The sequence below is a fragment of the Semicossyphus pulcher genome, unplaced genomic scaffold (genome assembly GCF_022749685.1).
Source record: "Semicossyphus pulcher isolate SPU_LCO1_2020_fin unplaced genomic scaffold, fSemPul1.0.p SCAF_6, whole genome shotgun sequence".
Classification (NCBI taxonomy): Eukaryota; Metazoa; Chordata; class Actinopteri; order Labriformes; family Labridae; genus Semicossyphus; species Semicossyphus pulcher.
In genome coordinates this window covers 29,911,665-29,930,437 of record NW_027211737.1, presented here as the reverse complement: position 1 = coordinate 29,930,437, position 18,773 = coordinate 29,911,665, and the positions used below count along the sequence as shown (strand labels likewise).

General features: G+C 39.8%; 1 protein-coding gene across 1 annotated transcript in view; it reads left to right on the top strand.

The window, feature by feature from the left end:
* LOC138609844 (protein unc-13 homolog B) overlaps positions 1-18,773 on the top strand; it is a 187,698-nt gene that overhangs the window by 103,109 nt on the left and 65,816 nt on the right. The window contains exons 11-14 of the mRNA XM_069682510.1: positions 9,594-9,643; positions 9,820-9,895; positions 14,718-14,792; positions 17,685-17,904. Coding sequence (XP_069538611.1) covers positions 9,594-9,643; positions 9,820-9,895; positions 14,718-14,792; positions 17,685-17,904 — 421 coding nt within the window. The remainder of the gene's footprint in view (positions 1-9,593; positions 9,644-9,819; positions 9,896-14,717; positions 14,793-17,684; positions 17,905-18,773) is intronic.

Genomic DNA, 18,773 nt, shown 5'->3' with positions numbered 1-18,773 from the left:
GTGGGCTGCACACAGAAACAGAACAAGCATCATATTTAGAGAGGTCTTGGAGTCTTGACGTGGCTAAGAGCCCCCTGCACCTGCCCGGAGCTTCCTCTCCTCCTCCCTGCAGATCACTAATCAGAGGGGCCGGAGGGGGATGATGGAGCTTCCTATCCTGCCATCAGCCAGCTGCTCTCCACCAGGCTCACAGAAAAAAACAAGCAGAGAGAAGCAGTCATGGTGGTGCTGCCAGAAAGCAAAAGCATCCCCAGATTGTTCTGCCATAACAGGAAGTTGAAGAAATGTCAGCCTGAGACATGTTGTAGCAAAGTTACTCGACACTTTCTTCCAAATCCACAATAGTTTGTTCATCATTTGTGACCAAATAAGCAACATTTAAGTTAAGAAAACACATAAATGTTTATGTTTAACACTTAAAACCTTTTCCCGTCTCAGTGCTCCTCCACACAGAGACACTCAGCAGCAGCGTTTTATTCTATTTTTGTGTGCACATGCTCATCCCAGGTCTTAAGATACAGACGCTTTGTCAAGGCATCTCATACACACACATCGGGCTGCACAACAAATCGAATATTTATCCCGATCACGACCTTGGGCTTCTCACGATTAAATAATTGATTGACAGCGATATTGACGTTTAAAACGCTCCGCTGCATATCAAATCAAATGCTCCCTGAACTAACAGCCGCTCCACCAGGGGGCGATAGAGAAGTTTTGGCTTCACTTTTGGAGGAGCTGGAATGTCATGTCATAAGCGCCTACCTTGCAGCAGCAGTATAGAGTGGAAGAGCAAACAACAGAGACGAGTGACCATGTTAACGTTCAACTGAAATGTGTCTGTGGTTGTCGCGGTTACAGCAGCTGTTGAAAACGGGAAGAGAATCCTCGTGAATGCCTCTTTGTTGTTTTTTATTACGAAAATATACTCATCTGTTACGTCTATGAAGTGTTGTTTGTGCAAACGTGTCATGTCGGCTGCTAACGCTTGCCTGTCGTTACGCTAACACAAGAAGAGAGCGAGTCACTCGTTAAACCGAAACACTGCTCCCCCAAAACGGCTCGTCATCGGTTGTTTGGAGAATAAAACCAGCTCCAAGTGCAGCATGATGAGTGTATGAAGGCCAAGAGGAAGAACGAGCTACTCCCCATCCTTGTCCAGCATCAAGGGCAAAGCCTATCCATCCCAAAGATAGACTGAACTCACCAATAATGCACCAATGCAAAGGTGCACCCAATTCAGATAAAGCACCTAATGGTTTCAAAGTCCTGCTGTAAGAGTGATGTGTCGTTTTAGCAGTGCGTCACCCCTGACCAACACTCCAAGCTGACTTTAAATTAATGGTCTTTCTTCTGGTCTTTCACCTGACAGCCGTAGCAGCTGCTCTAAGGGCCGACTATTGCAATAGATTGGGTTTACATTGCATTTCGATGAAAGCCTGTCATGCAGAATCTAAAGGGCACTGATTGTTTTAATCTGTATGAGACGCTGAGGGGTGTGAAAAAGTGTTGGTATTTGACAACTTGGGAATGAGAGTTGGCTGATTTTTTTTTTTCCAGTCTGGTTGTTTTGATTGAAAGCTCGAAATACTAAAATAACCAGACTTTACTGTTGTTGCCGTGCAGAAGAATTAGATTGGCAAAAGAAGCCAGGTAGAACATATTGTGAATGCTTTGCAGTTTGAAATCACATAAGCAGCAAATTCATCCAAAAACAGACCCAGACCCCTCTGATATTATCTTCATGGTTTATCTAAGGTGGTCTTAAATACATACTACTACATACAACTGCCTTCTTTGTAACTATTATAACATTCAGCGTGACTTAGCTTGGTTTAGGTAATTGTAGTTACTTGTTTTAGAATCCAGTACCAAAGAGAATCGTCGCACTATTTAATAATACAAGTGGAAGATCTCTATGAGCAGTTCAGGGTTAAATACTTGCACTGTGTGGGGTTTTCAGCGTAATTTCCTCGTACGACTAAATTCAATTCAAGCCATTGGAAATGTGCCATCTTTAAATCACCCAACATGAGAAAACACAGTGAGAAAATTAACTATATTTTTACAAAGTGAATATTTGGCACCAAGAAGAGCTCCTCCAACTTCCATCGCGTTTTGTTTTTACATTTTCCATCCCAGCTCACTTAAAATCACCAACGATCCAAACATTGTATATTTTTATGTACAATTACCAACTTTTAATATTGCGGTCAAGCTACGTTGTCAGAAGCTCAGGTTGTCTAAATGAATATTTGCTTTTGACGGCATGTCATTGGCGGCTCAGTGGTAGAGTCGGCCACCTTTCAATCGCAAGATTGGTGGATCCCCATCTCCCTCAGTCTACATGTGGAAGTGTCCTTGGGCAAGACTGACCCCCAAATTGCTCCCGGTGGCATAGCCATCTGTGTGTGAATGTGATTAGTACTGATTGACAGTTGGATACTTTACGTAATAGCCTCTGAGACCAGTGTGTGAATGGGTGAATGTGACATGTAGTGTAAAAGCACTTTAAGTGGTCGAAAGACTTGAAAAGCAGTATAGTGCAATCCATTTACCATTCATAGATCAGAATTGTAAGCAACAACTTTGTGTGTTCATATGTGGCTTCTGTAGTTTTATGTAAAAGTTTCTACAGTATCTTAAGTTTTATAATCTCAGTCGAAACACATCTGCCTCACTGTGGTTCCCCAATGGAACCACAGCCATTAGTTGAGTTTAACTCCATTGCAATTCCCATAGCCTATTGCTTCCTTGTTCATAATCTTATCTTCAGTAGCTTTCTTAGCTCTCTGTATCTAAAGTTCACTTCCTCAAGTCTTTAAATGAAATTAGGAATACTTAATGTTTTCAAAATTTCCTTAGACCTTAGTTCATTGGCAGAAGTGAGAGGCTTCAGCTCTGCTACACTAGAAACGTTTAACAGCCAAAAAATAAAGGTGAGAGAAATTTCTACCAAAATGTTGAAGTGGTCTTAAATAAATCCATTTATTCCTTGGCTTTAAAACGTATGAAAACCCTTGTGTTGTGACACACCAGCAGATATGTCTAAGTACCCTAACATTACATATAAATGCTGGCCCAAATCGTAACAGATGTGTAAAATGTGAGAGAGCCCACACATGACAACAAATAATCATAGGTTGAACAGTTTTGTTCCTGTAGTGTGTGAAAAAACCGATATGACCCAAAAAGCACACAATACACTAACAGATTCATTCACCAACAACCAGAGTCCGACTCTCACAGCTGGAAATCTCACTAAATCTCTTGCGGTCAAACGATGCACTGCGTATTGGACTGAAACAATCATATCATATTGTTTGATCAACAGACTATATTGGTTATTGGTTTGGTAATATTTTCAGCTTTTTCTCTTGTGTGATAGTTCATTGTAAATCTTTAGAGGTTGGACTGTTCGTCCTACAAATAAAGACACGAGCTTGCTCTTTCCAAAAATGTGACGGGGGATTTTCTGGTCAAATGATTCCTTGATTAATGTAGAAATAACTGGCAGAATAACTGGTGCTGAAATAGTGGTTAGTTGCAGTCCTTATACGGTAAAGCCTCAGTGACATTCTCCTGCCACGCAGATAAAGATTTCCTATTATAGAAATTCATCTTACCCAAGGCCAAACAGAAGGTTTCTGTTGTTAAATTTTGAGCTATTTTAGGGATGACTTCGTCTGATCTTTAGGTTATGTCGTCTTCAGATTGGGATGTTCATTTTGCCAATTTCTCTAGCTGTCTGTTAGCTCAGCAAAAACCATTCAAGATCTAAATCAAGTTGTAGCTCCAGCAGTGATGCTTCTCTGCTCTCTGTGTGTTGTCAATGAGATTGAAATCCTGTGTCTCCTTTGTCCCATAAAAAGTGGTTTTACTTATTTAATTAAAGGGGGTGTTTACCATTTAAAGCTGGTAAACACTGGTTCATCTTTTTATATCCAAAGGGATATTAACCATTCTCACACTGGTATTGGTTTTCCCTGAAATGGGCTTGTACCCAGTCTGATTTAGATTTTGACTTTGACATGTGATCTTGCCCCAATGGAAGTGAATCGTGTTTAGACAACACACCTACTCCAGAGAAGTATGGAACTGACCAATATGTCAAACCTACTGTGTGTGTTTAATAGATCGAAATCTGTTAATGTAGTTCAGCTTGTGGCTTATGAAATGCTGGTGAAGAAATCTTCCTTTATAAATCCTGCTCTGACCGAATGATGGGGAATTTGTTGATAACACAGTGACTGAGAAAAGAAAGAAAATTGATCAGGAATTCATGAGAGGTTGTGCGTTCGCAATCTACTGTACTCGTCTCTTTCAACCCCAACAACAGGACATGATCATTTCTGATAAGGATAGGACAACCATCACATACACTGCAGCCACGTGGGCTATATGTACTGTATCCAAAAATCTTTGTTATTTTAAATGAACAGCAAAACAGTCATTTCATTATTACATTTAATTAAAGTCCTGAGCGCTTAATTGCCTGCGGATGAACTAGAACGTGCGTCAGTATGACCTGCTCTCCATTCTCTGTTGAACCTCAAGATGCATGTCATTCTCATGATCTGGATACTCATTTAATTTAGCCATACTGAAACATACTGAATTCACTTTATTAACTAGTACTTGTATACTTTCACTAAAAGAGGCTACCTTGCAATTTAATTATCCTTTGTTTAGATGTTCAGCAGGGGCACTTTCATCTGGTCAGTCTGATCTGACATGGTCAGTGTGTTCTGAAAGGTTTGTTTAGCCTTTGAATATTTTAATTTCTGTGTGGTGAGGATATGATTTTACACCATAGCAGTTACATCGAATGTATGTACATTTTATATTCACCAACACAAACAAGATCCCTGGATTGATGGATAGCAACATCTATCACATAATACTTTCGTTTTATTTTAATATGACCAATGTATCACTCTAGCCTTCGGGGAAAGGAGAGGAAATGTGTTTTGAAAAACACTAACCAACTATTCAGTTCATAGTTTGCATGAATGAGTGCATTAGCTACCATGTTTTTGTATTTACACAGCAAAACATTTTAAGTTGTCATCTAAGGTTAGCAGGGTAGTGACAATACTTTGGTGGTTACAAATAAGTTTCTCTTGATTTAAGAAGGGAAAGTATTCCTCAAATGTCTTTCTCTTGTTTTCAATTGATTTGGATGTTACAGTGTTTTAAGTGTTTTACCTTTGTCTTTCTTTTTTAGTCATGGACCACTGACATTGAGTGGTTGGGCTAAATAAGCTTCCAACAGACTCTATTAATCAACTATGATACTGGAGGCATTATGATTGTATCTCCCACAACAATGTGGGGAACCAGATGAGGACAGTTTGCTCTCTTGAGAATATGTTCTCCAGGAATCGCTTCAATGGACAACACGGAGCAGGTGTTGCCCCTAAAAGTGGCACAAAGGCAAAAGCCCATTCACCCAAAAAGAGGGCTCCAAACCCCAGGGTAGCACTTGTTATTCGAGGTAAAATACATCGTCTTTTGCAAGGTTCTGCAGACCACCATGTCCCAGAATCCTCCCTCTACTATGCTGGTATTGAGGAGGAGGAGAGGGAAGCACAGGAGAGTCGAAAGGAGCACAGAAGCGAGTATGAAAGGGTTAGCTCCAGGGCTGAACCCTACTCTCCAAAAGTGTCAAATGGTAAAGGACATGGAGTAGCACCTGGGCCACCATGTGTAGGAGAAGTGGAACTGAACCGAGAGGGATGTATAAGAATACCCTGCACTTTGCAGCATAGAAGCTCTAGATCCCAAACAAATGTAAAACGAATCTCCTTCGAGAGTGGAGTTCGCGAAGCTCCTGAGCCGATGCGACCACCTAGCTACTACAGTCCAATTGGCCCCGACATGAATGGTACTAAATTTGCTGGAGCAGCCGGAAGGGATTTTGGTTCACCCCGCATTCGGTCAAAGAGACCATATTCTACTGGTGACTGCGTGGATTACAACTTCAACAGAACTCTCCCAGGTACGCTGCTGGAAGAGGATGAAGATAAAGAGGAGGAGTCAAGTGCCATCATTGAGCACATTCTAAAGGAGCTAAGAGGAATAAACAAGATTCAGGAGGAAATCTCAGACCTCAGGGATTACCTGACCTCAGTTCGAGGGTCAGTTGAGGAAGTATCATCCTGTGTAGATGCTGTATTGTCAGAGATTGAAGGCATTCGTTCTAGCAACAGGACTGGTTCGATGGTACATGCAGGTACCTGGTCAGGGGTAGGGTGCAAAGATGAAAACTCACCACGCAGAAGGCCAGCTAGTGCTTATGGCAGTTTAGGGAGTGCAATACCAAAATCTGGTTCAAATCTTTTCCCCCAAGTCTGCAAAGAGCGCCATAGCACCCATGGTGAATTACTATTACCAAGGGCAGAAGAGCCTACTGTGTCTCCAATTGCTGAATCAGAGGATCATGAACTGGAGGAACCAGAGGATACCTCTGACCATAGCTCCGATATCCCAGTAGGTGCAATAGCAAGAAAGCTCAGCTTTGGCTACCTTGAAAGGCAAGATGGCCAAGACTGTCCAAGCACCAGCTCCTTGTCTTCTGGTCATAGTTCCAAGTCTGAGTCAGATCTAGAGATACTATCATGTAGTCATGGAAGGAAGCAGCAAAAATCTGATGGTGGTGAACATTGGACTAACACTGGAGCACAACTGAGTGGCACTGGGGAATCTGTGTGGCATAGGGAAACAGCTTACCTCAGGGATGAAAGTCTGGAGGAGCATGAAGGTGATAGTCCCCTTTGCTGTGAAGGAGCTGGTAGCTGGGATCACTACAGAGGCACAGGAGGATATGATCCAGGGCAGTGCTCCACAGGAAGCTCAGAACCTCTCTCTGTTCGCTCTGGGAAGCATTACAACTCACCTGCCAGCACTTCTAGCAGGGAGGAGTGGCAGTCACGTAGGAGAAGGCCTCAAACCAAGTCTGCAATTCATGTTCCAAAAGATGAAAACCCTGCTGTAGGATATGAATGTGCTGCTGATTTTTCCTACCCTCAAAGCTCTGGTTACCATTCAGTTGATGGCCATGATGGAGAAGCTGAAGAGTTTGACTACGGGCAATCAAATGACCTGAGTTACACAACAGACTGTCAAGTTGTTAGTTATCAGGAACCTTATTTAGCCTATGAAGCATCCTCAGAAGGGACATGGACTGAGGCATCCCTATGTACCAATGTAGCTGATATGGATAGACCCTTCATCCAAGACACTGAAACCAGCGACCACAGCTTAGAAAACCGACTCCATCCCCCTGGCAGTGCAGATATCCAAGCTGGTAGCTTCACTGTCAAACGCATAGGTCGAGCTGTGCTTGATTTTAGCTCTGCCTTGCGAGGAGCATTGCGGAAACTTGATGGACCTGCATCTCAGAACCTTGGAGAGGAAACAGACTTTGAAATGTCATTGCCTTCTGACCTGTCTACAATTGAGTTGCCTTCAAAAACTTTATACTATGGGGAACAAATGGAACAAGCATCATATGAAACCCTGAAAGCTGATGTGGTTGATAGCAGTAATGTTGCTTCAGAATTGAGCAAAAATAATACTCTGGACAAATTAGATCTTTTTTCGGTGGAGCCTTTGCCTGAAGAAGCCAACAACAGCCTTACATTGGAGTCCATGGACACCTACCAAGATCCTTCTTGTTCAGACGTGATCCCCGTATGCCCACAAGAACTTTCAGTCTGCCCTGAACCAATCTCCAGTAGCACTGCAATTTTGCCTCCACCTGATGGCCTTAAAGAACAACCTGCAGAAGGTCCTGCAGAAGCTTCTGCAGATTGCACTGCAGATCGCATCATCAAAACCCAGCTTTCGCAATGCACCACTACAGAATCCCTCTCAGTTTCCCTCTCGGCTGATGAACCCGTAGCATCAGATGAGCAGGGAGGAACTGAGGTGCCCCTTGCCCAGCAACTTTCCACAGACATTGTGTCCCCTGATGGTAAAGTGGAAGGAGATGCAGCAGAGCCATCCATGGAGATAAGCCAGATGGATGAACGGCGGCTGAAATGCCTGAGGACCTTCCAGCAAATTTTGCGGGAGAAGAGGGAGACCAGGCGCAACCTTGCCAGTATGACAATGTCAACCTTTTCTCAGGAGGATTTGGACCAAGGTAGTCATCACTGTATTTTAAGTTGGGATCCACTTTTGTTTCATCATGTGCATTTTGTTGTTGTTTTCTTACTTATATTTACAATTCATTGTTCATTGTTTTTGACTGACATTCCCATTATTCATGGTCTTGAATGGAAATAAGGCAAAAGAGCATCGTATCTTTTGTATTTTAATATATTTGATTCATTTCTTATCTAAAAATGTGTTTGTCCTTCCTTATCCTTTAAAACTTTCCTTTTCTACCAACTGTAGCAGAAACCTTTTTATCTGCTGCAGTTGCAGTGGGATGTTTGCATTAATAAAAGCATATCTGCCTGTATCCTCTCAGGGTTCACCCAGCAGTTAAGCCCCATACTGAAAGGTATTTACTGTACCAAATTGTCCCTGCTAATTCTCTACCCCCATGGGTGTAATGTATCACTTGGAGTCCCTTCCTCCTCTGCGAGGCTCCAGCAGTGGCCATTTGCTGAATTAGAGAACATTAATTATCTCCTCGGAAAGTGAACCTGACATTAAGGAAGGAGAGTATGAAGAGTCACTTTCGTGATAAATTATACATGTTATTAATGAAACATTTATGACCCTTAGACACCCTTTTATATGAAAACTCAGTGGCGGAGCTGCTTTTAACATTATCCAAGCATTTATAACAAAGTGAATTTTCTAGGGTGTGTCTTTAAATTTTGCATAAAAGTCGTCTATGACTGTTTTCTGTTCTCTTATGCTGTTTTACAGATGGAATTCAAGATGGAGTACAGGTTACCAACTTTGTGGTTTTTCTCACATTATTAACATCCTTCATGTGTTGTTATTTCTGTACAGTCTTCTGCATATTCTCTGGACAGTTTATCATGTCAGTTTCTTTATTCATCTAATTTCTCTTTGTTGTTGACGTTTAGGAGTTCATATCAGTTTCAGGAAAATGCTAATGTAATAGCTTCAGGTTTTACGAGATGTCAGCCTCAATGCATCTGTGTTCAATTAAGACATTTGTGTTTCAGTCGTAAATATAAAAGCACCAAACAGGAATAGGTCAGTATTGATTAGGACGCAATATTGATGAAAAATAATATTGACGTCGAGTCTGTGTGTACTTGATTCATTGCTGTGGTTTTTCTTTACTAGCGGTCAGTCTAAGAAAACACGCTGTTAGGAAGCAAAAGTCAATATTCGGTTTTGCGTTTACAGGAGCATGTGTGGTTTGGTGGGTGTTACTTTACAAGGTGACACCAGATTTATGGTGCTCATATATATAGATGGACAATATGGTTGATTGAAAGGCCCTCTTTGGCATGCAAACTCAACCAACCCAGTTCAGTCCCTGTGCCTCTCTTCTATTTCTTCTGCTCACTTTCTCGTGCTTGTGTATGTGCATGCTCCAGTGTTATGAAACCAATAAAAGCTGTCAGCTTTCAAATGTGACCTTTGACATTCTATTTCAGAGCCGAGATCAAGATGGTGACCCCAGCAAGCACCCGTGGGCCAAACCAGGGTCAGTAAACACTTCTGTTGTGTGTGCGTTTGTGAGGGAGAGAATGTGATATATCTTTCTAATGCTGTGCCTGTACATGGATTTTATTTCTTCAAATATTTATGAGTGATTTGTTTGTTTGTATGCATGTGTGCATGTGTGCGTGTGTGTGTGTGTGTGTGTATGTGTGTGTACAGGGGAAATGCACCGTTTGGCATTGACAGCATGCCAGACCTCCGCAAGAGGAGGCCCATTCCCCTTGTTAGTGAGCTGGTGAGTACACATCACTCAATATCTACCTCCGGACACTTTAATCATGACCTTCACTGACCCTTGACTGTTTTCATGACTAAACCCATTCGTGGTCAGACTCGGGGTTTTAGCAAATTGCTATTTTCTGCCCATCGTCCCTTCGAAACCTTTATGCAGTAGTGACTGTGTGGGGGAAAAAAACATTACAAGCAAGGACAGAATCGAGTGTGTTGGCAATAAAAGCCTTAATTAACCGTCCACCTCCAACATAAACACAATAAACTCTATCCTGAGGGTCATTTTATGGTAAGATTCAAAAGTTTTACCCAATCTTGTAACAGGATGTACATGTCTTGTGCCTCAGGTACAGAGTAAATAACATGGACAGTGTCCCACTTAACTATAATGACTTTCATTCACTAATTACTTGCACAGTCAAATAACTCTTGTGCTTGTTGCATACTCGCCGTGATCATTTTTAAACATGACCACATTAAGTAGTTTTAATTATGTGGCACGGTGTTATCTATTGAACATTTGTCAGTAGTTAAACAGAACTAATTAGCAGCCGTGAACAAACATGTTGTCAATGTAAAAAAACAAACCCATAGCACTGCTGTTGACATTTGGCACTCACATCTTAACCTCTCTAACCAAGTGATCATTCATTTTGTCTGATCAAACCACAGCAGAGATAATTGATCTAAATCCGTTTGAAGCTGCTTTTTGGTGGACTTCCAAATTGCTTCTAGTGGTCTGAAAGGTGGTTTCTGAAAGATGGATGACAACAAATGAGCCTCTTGTTGTTTTAATCATAAAGAGCCGCAATGTCCACACCTCGCTGAAAGGTTGTGTGTCATCACATGTAACTTCTCGTCATGACAAATGTTCAATGTTTTTTTTATATTTAAATATCGCTTGCTCCAGGCTTAAACACAGAGGTGATGGTAGTCACGGCCCCCAGACTGTGGAACAGCCTGCCCCTTTCAATCAGATCCGCTCCCACCATCGACCCCTTCAACTCCAGGCTCAAAACACACTTTTACAGACTGGCTTTGAGCCTTCCTGTTCTGCAAAGGCTGCTTTATTACTGTGCTTATGTCCTTCAATGTTTTGTTTCTTGATATTTTATTTATACCACATGTGTCTTTTATATCTTGTTTGTGTTTTCTGTGTTTTGTGTCGATGTTTTTGATGCTTCTGTGATTGGTTGGCTTTGTGCAGCACTTTGGTCAGCTGTAGCTGTTTTTAAATGTGCTTTATAAATAAATGTATTATGATTATTATTATTATTAATAAATACCAGTGGACTAATAGTGTTGGTTTCCTACATACTACATCTTTATACACGGTTATATTTTGCTTCTCTTCTGTGCAGAAAATGCTCGGTCACCTTTGGTCATTGCTTCCAGCTATAATGGCCTGTTTACTGTAGTACTTCACGTTAGCATTGGAAGTAGCAGAGAAAAGTGATGTCCACAAGCTGACTCAGTGACACCAGAGTTTTACACATTCAAATCAGCTAATTTGATCCTTAAAGAATAAGAAATTGCAAGCCACTTGCTGCAGTTTCTTCCACATTGAAATGCGGTGTGTGTTTTGTAAGCACTGACTCGCAGGAGTCAAGGTGAAAACTTCTGATCCTCTCAGAGAGGAACCTGTTTGTTCGTCTCTAACCTTTCTTCTTCTTCTGTTTCCTTGCGCACATCGTCTCCCCTCCCTCATCGGCCCTCAGGCTATGGTGAGTAAAACAGGAGTGCGATTTCTGCTGCTGTGTTTTGCCATTTATTTGATGGGCTTCGTGGTCCTAATTGTAGCAAAGCATTTCAATCTTTTCTGTTTGAACTTTTTTGTGCTTTTATATATGCACAAGAAAAATGGATTCCTTGTTGTGAATGCTTTCATGCTTTTCCCCGATAATTTTCTAGATAAAGTGGTTTAATTTACAGGTTTGTGTGGCTGTGATCCAGCGAATCAACATATAAATAACAACCTGCATCTCTTGGAAAACAAATGCTGATAAAGGTCATGGTGAATTGTGTCTTCCTCCCTTTAGTCTCACACAATTACTTTGAAGTACTTCAGGGAGGCTGATCGTGTCTGAGCAGTTAGAGCTGTGAATATTCAGCCGCTGAGATCTGAGAAACTTGACTCATGTGATTAAAGAAACTTGTCTCCTTTGATTTGAAGAGGATCCTCCAGAGTAAAGGTCGCACTCTATGCGCCAGAAGTCTGAGCATAAAGGCGCCCTTGAGGTTTGAAGAGATGTAAAGGCTGTAGGACAATCTAGTCTTACTTTATTGATTGAGGAAAACTAACAAATACAAATCATGAAGAGAAAGAAAAACAGACAAGAATTTGCAGATGAGACTAAAGCTTCACTGTCCTTCAAAGAACTGTGATTTAATTTTCTCCTGCTCCTGCAAATGAAAGTTGTTTTTTGTCATCTCAAAAAGTATCCTCATTTAAACCTTCCCAAGAGTGATGACCACATACGCCCAACACTTCAGAAACGCAGCCAATGCTTCATCTACTGTACCTTGAAAGCTCACTGTTACCTAGAGCTCTAACAGTCCCTGCACTGTAGCGGAATTCAGTCAAAAAAGGGCCGCTCCTTTTGAACGATAGCTCGAGAGAATAAACACTTTTAGTTAGTGTCAAATAAACCAAACGAAACACCAACAATCGAAAAAACACCTCTTACAATACCTCTTAAAGTACTGTATCTCCAAGTGAAAGGATACAGCTTGTATTGAGCTGATGAATCACTGCGTTCTCTAGCAAATGAATAACCAGTTTAACTTAAGCATAACTGACAGCTTGTGTTATGTGTTAAGAGCCATGTGGGGTTATAAATAAGCTGCGCATCTATTTCAAGGACACTTCTCAGGTGTATCACAGCTGTAGAAAAAAACTGCTTTCCAACGTCAGTTTTTTTTCCCCTTGAGATGAAGAAAGGCTGTCAAAATAATGTCCAAACCATCCTCCACACTGACACATCCACAGATATTTACCAATCCTATAGAGCACAATGCAAAAATAGAAGAGCAGTTGGAGTGTGCAAACCTCTGCCAAGAGAAGTGTCTAGTCTTCTATGATGTGCAAATCTACATTCAACAACTATAAATAACTGCATATATTTCCACAAGTGTCACAAGTCTGAGTCCCTGTTGTTGCTCGTCTGTGAGTCAGTCAAAATCCAGTCCAAAATTTAATGGCTTCCTTAAAAGTCAACCCATAGTTTAACTGGCAAACAGACAGACAAACCCCACTGAGAACATGGTGCGAGGTAAAGCTGAAGAAGAAAAAGGCTGCCTATTCTGAAGATATAGTTAGGTAATAATGTGACAGTTTAACATTACAGGAAATGTGTTGATACACTTTCTGGCAATGGTTAGGTGAGAAGATTGACCCCATTATAATAATTGTCCTTAAAATATGAAGCCACAACTAGCAGGTAATTAGCCAAGCTTTGCACAGAGACTAGAAACAGGGAAAAAGCTAGTATACTGTCCTCCCAATGAGTTACAGGTATTCAAAGCACGACAGTTAGCTAACAGTTGTACGTCCTCAAATAAGCGGAAGGCGTAACCTTTCTTTATATTTATTAAAGAATGTCCCACTTCTAAAACTGAAACAAAGCACAAATTGTATACCCAATTAAGAAATAACAAAACAATATGGCACAAAGTAAGGCTACAAATCTACATAATTGAAAATGCTGAGTCATACTGCTAGCTTACAGCTCTGCTAGCTACCAATTGATTTCTTTCAAATGTTCTTATACAAATAAAACTTAAATGATTATTTTTTGCCTTTAACATCAAGTAACTCAAAAACATGGTACACATGGACAGATAGCATCCAAGGCAAGATTGTTGTAATATAATTGTGCAGCAGGAGAAGAAGAAGCAGTCTGCCCTCTGCTATCTACTGGCTCTGAGGGAAATTCATTCCTCAAAGCTAATGCTAAGAGATAACCAAAAAGGTAGTATCATAACAAAAACACAACTAAAATGTTTAAAATGTACCTTATTAAGGACAGAACAGCTTGCTTGACTGTGTCCAGAGGTCCCAAAATCCACATAGCACCACTTCTCAAGCTCAGGCAATTTATTAGCTTGCAGTTTTCAGGCAACTAGCAGTAACTCCAGGAAGTTACCAACTTAGAAACAGTCTAAACCACAACCACCTGGAAAATAGCAAATTGGCAAATCAGTTTTAGAGTATATTTATTGTGTAAATTGAAATCTTTAGAAGTGTGAGTAGATGGACTTTGTTGGACACCGCCAGGCTAGCTGTAACCCACTCTTTCCAGGTGTTATGCTAGCATAAGCTAACCGGCTGTAGCTTCATATTTAACAGAACAATGTGACAGTGGTATCAATGTTTTTCATCTTACTCAACATAAGAAAGCAAATTAGTGTTTTCCCCAAAAATTTTAAACTATTCCTTTAATGTAAAATGTCTTTAAATTTAGTTTTTTAAGTAGGATTAAATTAAATATTTAGTACTAAAGTCTTTATGATACGAAGTTTTTTGAAGTGCTAAAATCTACCAAAAACTTGATTGAAACATCCCTAAAAAGAAATCAGTGAAGACACTCATAAATGAATTTATACAAACATGTGAGGGTTTAGTAGAGGAGGGGGGAAAGGAGAGGTGAGTCACATTTCCAGAAGTTATTGTTCAAACAGAGAAATGTCTACGACCTTCAAAGTTGAGAGAGTCCAACATCAGACGGAGAATTGTTTTCTCTTTGTCTTTTTCTTTTTTACTTTACAATGTTTGTTTTCTCTCTGGCTGTTTATGACTGATGCATTATTCTGTCTGTTGTTTCCAGACTATGATACAGTCCAGGAAAGCTGGACTCGCCCACACGCTGGCCACACGGACCTCCCTGAAAGACGAAGAGCTTGTGAGTGGCCAAACACATATGTTGCACACACACACACACTCACATATTATCTGCAGGAAGACTTCCTGTCGCCTCAATGCCAGCTAATGGGGATCCACACAAACTTCCTCTCACAAACACTCACACTTTTCTCGCCAACCTGCTGCAGCCTTATTGTTAATCTGTTTGTGGAAGATCCAATAAACTGTGGGCTCTGAATTTGGCTGAGTCAGCTTTAGTCAGCCTCAGGTTTTAATAAAGCCCAGAGCAGCAAAGCTTATTATTGTTAGTTATTGTTTGTTTGTGCCTCTACTAACGTACTGTGCAAAGTCATGATGGTGGTTGCATTAGATTAGGTAAAACATTAATAATTTAAGTGGATAAGTTAAAGGGCATTATACAGTGGAGAACAAAGCAACTCCCATCTTAAACAGATTATAATTTATACAATATAATTCACTAAACTGGAAACCTGAGAATATTAAATCATAGAGAATTGTTTGTTTTTTGAATGTACAACTTATCAGACTCCTGTATTTGTAGTTTACAGATTAAACAAACAAGTTAAAACAAAAAAAACAAACAACTTGAATATGAATATGTGCATAACTAGCAGCTTTGCACATTACCACATGTACAGATGGACATTTCATGAAGTAAGTGACCAGAAAAGCCAAAGTTTACACACTCAACTTTGTGTTATGTTTAGAGTTCTTACTTTGTGGTGTCGTCTACAAAATATTAAACATATTCCTAATATTTTGTTCAGCTTATTTCCATATTGTAAATATAGAAGAGCAAAACAGTTTTCTTTGGTCAATGCTGAAAGTGGGCAAAGTGGACAACTATTGCTATCTTAATTGTCAGGTGAATAGGCTGCAGTAATTTGAACACTAGAGAAATATAAATTGAAATGGACTTAATTATTTTAATATCACAGCTGCCATTTTCTGACGTCAAGCTAAGGGTGGAAAGTTACAAACATACGGTATAAACATCAGGAATCTGTAAAATTGCTATCAAAAAACTGCTACCCGATGGATTAGCAAGTGAAAAGGCAATGCATATTGAAAATGCAGAAAGACATCAAGCCACATTTCAAGTTAAAACAACATTTTTTGATTACTCATTATTTACATTTAGACAGCATTAGCATGGACAGAAACCACTTGTTAGCTAACAGTATGGTTTGACAGCTAAGGAGAGTAATGTCCTAGCTAACTGGAATTTTAAGTAGCTAACATTATGGTGCTAGCTAACAGTATTTTAAGTAGCTAACAGTATTGTGCTAGCTAACAGTATTAACTAGCTAACAGTATTGTGCTAGCTAAAAGTATTAACTAGCTAACAGTACTGTAACTAGCTAATAGTATTGTGCTAGCTAACAGTATTTTAACTAGCTAATAGTATTGTGCTAGCTAACAGTATTTTAACTAGCTAACAGTATTGTGCTAGCTAACATTATTAACTAGCTAACAGTATTGTGCTAGCTAAAAGTATTAACTAGCTAACAGTACTGTAACTAGCTAACAGTATTGTGCTAGCTAACGGTATGTTAACTAGCTAACAGTATTGTTAGCTAGGAATCGTTGATTGTGATTAGCTGCTGTGAAATAGCTGTTGGTAGCAAATGAGTTGTACAATAGAATGTTTTACTACTATTTTTGTTTGTACATCAAACTGTTAGCATGTCACCAGATGGATATCCTGAATTTGGTGACATGCTAACAGTTTTGATGTACAAACAAAAATAGTCCAACATTATGACAGAAATTTAAACTGAATTGATCATATCTCCATGTGCAGAAGTATATTTTATCTATGGTCCGTTCATTAGTTATATTTTTCATATTTTACAGTGACATGTTTACAAAAAACATGCATTTGTGCCTTGTAAGGTACTAATAGAACCACATGTACATATGGTTGTTGCACCTAAAGAATACAGGAAAATATTAATAACATTTCCATTATTATACTGTGCTGACAGATGGAAGTAGCATATGTACTGAATGTGCAACATGTTGTGCTGGTTTAAAGTCACAGACGCTGAGCAGACATGTTTTATCTGACAACCTGTTAAAACCTGTAAATATGATGCCAGATGAAAAGCTTTTAACCATCAATTAATCCATATTTTATTTTGACAGTGAAATATAAATTATAATGGAAACAAAGTGTAAATCTTGTTGTCTATAGGGGGAGGAAGCACACATTATAGATTAATAGAACAGAACCAGAGGCAGGGAAGACAGAACAACATTTAAATAACTGCAATGTAACCCACAAACACAGGACTGTTTTTCTTATATAATGTCCACAGTTCCCTACTACTCATACCACTATATAACCACTACAATAATAATAATGATAGGCCTCATAATAATGACTCACATACCCAAATTCTGTGCTCGGCTTGTAGTCAAGGTGTCCTCTCATCCTGTGGAGATGTGTTCACCTCCTCCCACACTCCTCCTACACTGGACAACAGCAGAATCTAGTTCATCAGTAAAGAAGCCAAGAATTTAAAAAACACAAATTAGCACCGTCATGTAAAAGAGCATTTTGATATTATTTCAGCAGTAACCACCTTTTAAATAACACCTTTTTATCATCTTCAGTCCTGTTTGAATGCTGGAGACAATTCTCTCTTAAATGTTAAACCACATGAGGAAGAAAGTGATTGCAGCTTATATCATTTTTCTTCACTATCGTAATCGCTGCCAACTCTTTCTCTGTGCTTGGTTGTATTTGTGTCATTTACCTTTTTGTCCTTTATCTTGCCCTTTTCACACATCATCCCACACTTCTTTTATCCTACTTCCCCCTTTGCCCTTTTCTCTTACCCTGTTTCTTTTATTCTTTGTCCCATGCTCCCTCCCTCCATCTTTCTTCCTCTCTTTCCTCCAACAGAAAACCCATGTGTATAAGAAGACCTTGCAGGCCCTGATCTACCCGATCTCCTGCACCACGCCACACAACTTTGAGGTCTGGACGGCCACCACGCCAACCTACTGCTACGAGTGCGAGGGTCTGCTGTGGGGCATCGCCCGGCAGGGTATGCGCTGCGCAGAGTGCGGGGTCAAAGTGCACGAGAAATGCCAAGAGCTGCTGAACGCTGACTGCCTGCAGAGTGAGTCAAGTTAAACCACCTTAAAAATCACTTAAAAATGCGCCCAAATGTTCCATATTGTAAAAATTATTATTGTGCCTTTGTATCTATTATTACTTCCTATGAACAAGTGGACCGATTGAAAAGTCGCTATCGCAGTGGTGCAGAGGATACTGATCTGTAACCATGTTTATATATACTGCAGAACTAGCCTGTTAAGTGCTAAGCTAACTGTTAAGCTTAATTAATCTGTTTAAATTAGGTTAATAAAAAAATAAGTTTTATTTCTTTTAAATTAATTGGAACAGCGTGAGCATTAAGTGGAAGTTGGTGTTAATTCCACCTGGGCTTTTTCAGCTTTCCTAAGCTGAGTTGATGGATACATCCCAGATAAATAAGACCTCTTTAATGAGCAGTTAGCTTATGAATTCAACTTTGTTTTGCATGTTTTAGTTTCACAAGTGACATCAAAGCCTAAGCCCCTTGTAACTGTATTCTTTCTAATGGCCATCAGAGATAAACTGGTTGCAAAAAGGAGTCAGATTAGTCTACCATAAAACAATCCTCTGTTGATTTATTTCACCAATAAACATTTCCTAATGAGTTTACTGTCAAAATAAGTAGTTTCAAGTAGTCTTCAATACAACATTAAATACTAATTTAGACAACCACAGTAATCTGGATGGATAGAATCTGGATTTGTCAGATTTTAGTCACTTCTGGCTCCAAAAAAACCAATGTATTCATGCACAGCTTGTACATTTTATGGCTTGACATAAAAAAGAGCCCAAAGTACACCCTACAACCAGGCTAGCTGTGAATTTAGCTAGAGGACAGATTTGGTAAAGCAGATATTGCTCTATGCTGATTTTTTTTTTGCTGCATGATAA